This window comes from Corapipo altera, unplaced genomic scaffold (assembly GCF_003945725.1).
Source record: "Corapipo altera isolate COAL_440 unplaced genomic scaffold, ASM394572v1 308, whole genome shotgun sequence".
In the NCBI taxonomy this organism is placed as follows: Eukaryota; Metazoa; Chordata; class Aves; order Passeriformes; family Pipridae; genus Corapipo; species Corapipo altera.
This window is the reverse complement of record NW_020884925.1, coordinates 5,152,992-5,159,906: the sequence shown is the minus strand read 5'-3', so window position 1 is coordinate 5,159,906 and position 6,915 is coordinate 5,152,992. Positions and strand designations below refer to the sequence as shown.

Below are 6,915 nucleotides of genomic sequence, written 5' to 3'. Positions count from 1 at the left end.
TCTTTCCAATTTATGTAAGCAGACATTTGCTACAGAGATTACAGCTTTATCCTAACCTGACAGTGACACAGAAAATTCAAAAATGGTTTCAGCAGCAAGTTCAGTATTACATCTCTCCATGTCTAGTACATTCTTTTAGAACAAACAGAACTTCTTTACCTAGTCAGGGTAAGAACTCAAGTCTCCCAGCACAGCAGACTGCATCTAATCCCTGCTGCCTAATCTGATTTTGCTTGTTGGAGCTCTTTCACTTACTTTAAATTAACACATATTAGCTCAAAATGGTAAACTACTGCCAGTGGGTTCCTTGGGGGACTGGGATATGTTCAAGTTTCTGGACTAAATCAGGCTGAGCAGGGTCCCTGTGTTTCTAACTATAGTAAAGTGTTGCCTTTTTCCCTTGGAAAATGGAAAAAAGAGGTGCACATTCATGGAGACAAAAAAAAAAATCCCCGTACTTAGAGTTCTAAGGAATTGCATCAAAACCAGACCCATCCATGAAATGGATGTCTGTAAGAAGATCTAAACAATTTATTTCTCAAAGAACCTTCTACAAAGGTGTTTGAGGGGTGGAAGGAATCCCAGCCTGAAATAGTGAAAGATTATTGAATGAGGGACCTCTCTATTATTTTGCAAATGTATGTAAGATATATACTTACAAAGTTACTCACAGATTTGTTGTCATTTTTATCCCCTTCGCTTTGTAAATATGTTTAACTTTTTCAGCTCAGAAACATGACCTATTGCTTGTATACACTGTTATAATAACAGTGTTTCATCTACTATTGACAGACACTTCCCTGACACAAAAATGTTACAGATGGAGAGACAGAGACAAATATTTAGATCTGGGGGAGGGGGGAAAGTGCCACTTCAAATCTGTTCTATGGTCAAATCCAGTTTCCTTGATCTAAAGAAAATTTCCTGGTTTTGAGGGTGTTATTACTCACAATTCATCTCAGATGATTTGGCTGCAAAAACAAAGGCCATCTTGTGCAAATTTATTTTCAACTCACCTCCTTTTAGTAGGGACTTAATTTCTTCTGAAAGAACAAGCCAACTCCCAAATTCTAGAGGTGAACTAAGACAAAAAGGTTCTTACAAAGGAATGTTCTCAGCACTTCCTCTTCCAAAGACATTAGAAATGTCAGATTCATGAGTGCAGTCACATGTCAAATCAGTGATACAGAAAAAATATTTGTCTGCTTACCATTACAAATGGCAATAAAAAATATGACTCATCTCTAATAGAGAACTTTGCATTCCAGAGATCTCAAAGTATCTTAGGAATAAGATATCTGGCATCTCAGAAAGTTTGCAACAGAGCACAGAGAAATCATGTAACTTGCCATGGTTGGTTGCAGAACCGAAAGAAGAATAAACTTGCAATAGAGTAGGACCAGCTCTAGCCCAAGGTAGCACTAGCACATCAGATTACAGGGTCACCTCCAAAAATAGCTTAAACCCCATATGAACTTCATCAGTGAAATAATGGGCTGTCCAAATTGGAAGTACAGTCCTATCAGAAATATTAGCTTTCTCTAGTGAAAATTTAATGCTTCTGTCTACAACTGTTAACCAACAACCTGTACTTTAAATAAACCTCCAGTTGTTTAGGGAGGAAATATGTTTCACATTTACCTTTCAAGATATGCATGGGAGGAGGATGAAACTGTAATTCTGAAATCTAATACCAGACTTATTTTTCTGGTTTAAACCTGGCTTTAATTTATGTTTTATTTCCAAGTGGTTTTCACTTTATTTTTACAAGAACAACTCTATGTGAGCTCCATCTGGCTTAATACACATTGACACAGCAGGTCCACAAACAGCTCGTTTTAACTCTAGTTAGGAGGCTCTATTTCCTTCTTGCTTTGGATTTCTTTCATATTCTACATGATTATCTCTGGGATGTCCTATAATAAAAAGGTGGGTCAGTTAAAATGAATTCAGAGGAAAATAGGTAATAAATTCAGAAGAAATGAGAAGCAAACACAAATAATATGAACAAAATACCAGTAAAGTGTTTGCAGTCATGAGCAAAACTGATTCAGGAAGCAGTGTTAGGGTGTCTTTTTTCTTGCCATTAGTGACCATAAAACACTAACGAGATTCTCAGTGAACTATTTTCCACTTCTACTTTTCTCCCCACCCTGAAGCTTCAGACTTCAGAAAAGCAAAATCAATTTAGTAGTACTTTAACTGAAATCCTCCCTCCTAAGCTGCTGAGACCCTTAAAAGCAGTATCTGTGCTCCAGATTGTAACTTCAGTCTGTCTCACTGTGCCAAGTCATTGTGCAAAAGTACATAATGATCCTGATTAAACTCGTCTTCTGGAAATTCATCATAAATTCTTCCTGCTCTCCCTTTACTGTGTGTCTGTGATAACACCTGAAGGCAGGTATTAACAGCCCTGCCTGAGCAAACAGCTTACACCAGGGAACATCCTGGTTTGCACACCTATGAAATGGACAAAATCCTTTTTCTTGGAAACCATGTTTAAACAGGAGGTCACCCATGGCCCCTCCTTATCCTTCCCTTTTCTTCACTTTCCTTTAGTTAATTTACTTTCTAAATAGAAACATCCATTCCAGCTCGACATCAAGGTGTAAAGGTTTATCTTTTACTTTCTTGCTGCTGCTGAGAAGTGGAGGCAAGTTTCTTGAAGAAAATCAACAAAATAAATGAATAAACAAATCAGTCCATAACACACAGGCAAAGAAGAACCAAATAGGCAGCAGCAAATATGCTGGTACTGTAGCCAGTGAGATGATTTGTGCTCTGCTGGGTATTGCAATAGCTTAGAACAACAAAGGGCAGTTCACACTTTCAGGTGTAAGTTCAACAAATCTTCCAGGACCACAAAGGACATTAATCATATGAACTCGGCAGGATTAGCTGAAATTCAAACAAAAACATAGCAAGTGCCAAGAAAGTTATGGAGAGCAAAGCAACAAAAAGCAGAAAGAACACTGACAGCAGATTCCATTAACTTCCCTTTGCTCCCCCCTCCTTCAGTGAACTGAAACAACCTCCACATAAGGAACAGAGCCGGGACCTGGACAAACAACATCCAAGAAACAACGTCAGAGCCAAAGAGATTGTGTGCTACAAGTTAACATCAGAACTTAGAAAATTTGGGGAAACTACACTATATTAATGATTGTTTTTAAACAATGTTTTCCAATGATGACTCTTTCAAAAGTTTTTAAATAAAAGTTTATTACAGAAATTATTTTGAACAAAAAAGGCAACAGTATCTGTTGTAATTTAAAAAAAAAGTAATGTTGTATTCATGCCCTATAAAGTGAACTGAAGAAATGCTACAGGTATTTCTTCTGCTGTCCTTCTGTGACGCTCTCTAGTATGGATTAACTGACATCTGCACCACAAGAATTCAGGATGAACAGTCCCTTTCCATGCTTCTCTCCAGAAAGTGCTGCATATTAACAGAAAATATTGCAGACGACCCACAGTTCTGTTCATTCTGCAGTATTGGAACCAGTGTCTAGGAAAGAAAAAAGAGAATGAGACTAATACATACCCCCACTGAGTATGAAGAGAACCAACAGCATGTCTAATACCTTCCCCAAGTTCAAAAGCATTCCCCAGGCATTTTAGAACCTGTTCTGCACCTCCCCAACTTCCCCCACTGCCCTCACTGTCCTGCATGAACTGCTTGCTTGTGCTGCTTCCCCTCAGTCAGCCCAGCACACAACTGCAGGGCTGTGCACACACACCATTTGCTATGAACACATTAAAATACTAAAAGCTTTGCTCTAACTTGTAGTGATACACAAACACTTTACTGCAGTCAGCCACAGGCACATCTGCTCAAGATCTACTAAAGAGAAAGGCTTTTGCACACCCAGCAGCACAAGCTCTGATGGAGTGTGGGCTAGAGCTTAGTCTGCACTTTGAAATAGGTGCAAGAATAAGCATGATCTTTATAAACCAACTGAGAGCAACTCTCTGTTCTGAGCTTTTGTCAGAACCACCAATTAACACCAGTGCAACTTCTGATAATACACTGTTTTTAGAGCTATGGAAAAGGCATGTCACTCCAAAATGGAGAATGACAAGGCAGTGTTTACTGTGTTCCTTCAGCAGGACAACCTCTCATGGGAAAAAAAACCCTGTAATGTTAATAGCAACCTCAAGTCAGCCAGTTCTTTAAATCTTATCTGCACAATTTATCAAGAGTGAGCAGGATTAATACTTGGAAAGTAAGGTTTCCTCCACTAGCTATAAGTACACAAAAAAAAAAGGTAGGATTCTATGCTTGGCTGAGACCAGAAGTTGAGAAAACAATAAATTCTGTCAGCTCTTTAGAACTACAACTTGAAGTGATTATTGTAATCATGCCAGAATCAGGAAGCTATGAAGAATCTGTTTCAGAGGTCTGTGGGGGATTTAAATAAAGCTTTTCCCATTCTCAGTTCTTCCTTTTAGCACCACTCCCCAAGGACAAAACAAGGGGCACCATTTCACACATCTTTAGCAATATTCTCTCACTTTAATGGTTTTAAAAGTTATAAACCAGCTTCCCACAAAAGTCATAAGTTACTTTTTCCAGTAAAGAATTACAAGGAACACTGACAAAAGTAATCCAGATATGGAATGTAAACTTTTGCAAGCAGTGTACGTACAGTGGGGCTGTTGGACAATATATAAGTCTTAAAAACATGATTTGCAAATGCTGGCATAAGCTTTTCATGTGCTTGTGTCTCCTGCTATCAAATTCAGCAAAGGATTGCTTGACAGTTTTCTCAGACAACTCCTTGCTCAGACTGTTGAAGCACTCTTTGGATTTAAGGCACGGTGCTATCCTAACGAAGAGGTTAACAGTAGAAAAATCACCACACAAAAAGTACCACTACTGACTCTGCAATTGCTCTAATATGTGCTTCCCAACAAGAGGTGCACAGCAGGCTCCACCACAGTCCTACCTCTGGGAAGCATTTAACTTGCTTTTGTTTCCTCTCTCATCCCACGTAAAAGGGACTGCAGAGCTCTACAATCAATCAGACATTTGGCCAAAGCTTTCTATAAATGATCAAGTCTTGTGTCCCAGCTTATTTATATCATATTCCATACTTACTTTTCCCATCACATGCTACAATTTTCACTTTATCCACTTTCACAAGTTCAGTGACCTCCCTAAATTCGACGTCATTCAGTACAAATGTCCACACGTTGTCACAGAACCTGTATGTATTCAGAGACCCCTTAAAAAGACAAGAGACATTTTCTGTAGGACACACCCCAAAAGCAACAGAAAATATATTAAGTATCTACTGAATTATGTCCCTTCTAGAACTAGATTTGCCATAAAGCCCCCAGTGAACCTGAATGCAGACAACAATTCTGAGGGAAACTGCAGCTTAAATGCCCTCCAGTGGCTGAACTTTTCAAGACCATGGCAGTCTACCCAAGGGGAAGCTGCACAGGGAGGCCAAGAAGTATTACAACCTTTCTAATGTGCATAAAGCATAAGTATCAGAAAAGATTTCTTAAAACACTGGGCCATAAGAAAAATAACTTACAGCAGTGATCTTAACAAGATGTGAATTCTGTGGTTGTTGAAATAAAGCACTAGTTTAGATAAATCACATAGGGATGTGACATAAAGGGGTTCACTCATGCTTGATGTATTACTGAGGATGCCAATGTGAACATTTTGGCTTTCACCTTCACACAGTTTAAACTGATACCCTTGAACTTAAGCTCCAATTAACATTTAGTTTATCCACTAAACACAATCTGAACAGTTTTCCATACACAAAACAAGTGAAATCTGTCAGAGAAAAGAAATTATGCTACTTTTAACGTATCCATATTGCTTAAAAATTTAACATCTTAAGAGCTCACTTCATTAATGTGTTCTACACAGACTACAGAGGAAGTTAACAGGAAGCTGGTTTTTGTGTTGTTTCTTTCCTCAGATTTACTTTCAAGCTGACATTTAACAACTTGCTGCTATTTCATATTAATTAGGGCAGCTGACTGGGAAAAACCCTCAAATTTTTTTTTTCTATGATACCTACAGAAAAGAGCTACAAAATGATCCAGTGAAAAGGTGGAACTAAAACTCTCTTCATGTTACAGATGTGGCTGAAAATCTGTCCTCATCCCACTTTTGCTAAGTACAGCTAAAAGAAGCAAAGTCTCCCCCCTAATCTGCAAGACACTGAGGGTGGCAATGCTGTCCATCAAAGCATTGCCCTCTTCCCTGTTTTCATCCACCCACCAATATTTCTGCTTTTTGCATTCTTTCAAAAGATCCCTGGCAGAATAAGGGAACAAGCCCCACAACTGCATGGGGAATACACACGTAAACAGTCATTATTTCAGCATCAAAATGGACCTGCTGAAGTTTTTGCTAGGAGGACACAACTTTTAATGACATTCTGCATCAACACTCAGTTACTGTATCTCAGGAGAAACTTTTATACCTGATTATCTTACCCTGAAATTCACTCTGTTCCTGACTCGTTGTGCCAGAGCCGAATTTATAGCTTTATCAAACTGAAGTAGCACCTGAAGGGCCAACTGAGGTGTGATTTGCTGAGACTAAAGTAGTTTCAAAAAAAAAAAAAAAGTTTTGAGTTGTTTCAAAGCAAACTCAAACATGCAGTAAAAGTTAAAAAACATCAAAGCAAAGTTATGAAGTTCACATGATGCAGATCCCTAGAGGAACAATTTTCAAAAATATTACATTCCTGTGTTTATTTCCTTCTCTGTATTTCTAAGAGAAGAAACGATGTGCTATGATGATTTTTTGTGCTACACAAAGATTTCTTCTAATAAATATTCACTGGAAATAAACAGAAGTGCAGTAAATTGATTATAATGTTAGAGCTTAATCTGGCTGTTCATTTACTGGCCACACAACTGGAGATCATGCCATTTACA

At 38.3% G+C, this 6,915-nt stretch overlaps 1 protein-coding gene across 3 annotated transcripts in view; it reads right to left on the bottom strand.

The window, feature by feature from the left end:
- Positions 1 to 3,200: 3,200 nt before the first annotated feature.
- The window catches only part of GTF2A2 (general transcription factor IIA subunit 2), a 5,166-nt gene continuing 1,451 nt past the window's right edge, over positions 3,201 to 6,915 (bottom strand). For all 3 annotated transcript variants that reach the window (XM_027657547.1, XM_027657546.1, XM_027657548.1), the window contains exons 3-5: positions 6,469 to 6,573; positions 5,102 to 5,228; positions 3,201 to 3,508 (exon numbers count right to left, since the gene is read on the bottom strand). In XM_027657547.1, the coding sequence (XP_027513348.1) occupies positions 3,483 to 3,508; positions 5,102 to 5,228; positions 6,469 to 6,573 (258 nt within the window). In that variant the 3' untranslated portion in view covers positions 3,201 to 3,482. The remainder of the gene's footprint in view (positions 3,509 to 5,101; positions 5,229 to 6,468; positions 6,574 to 6,915) is intronic.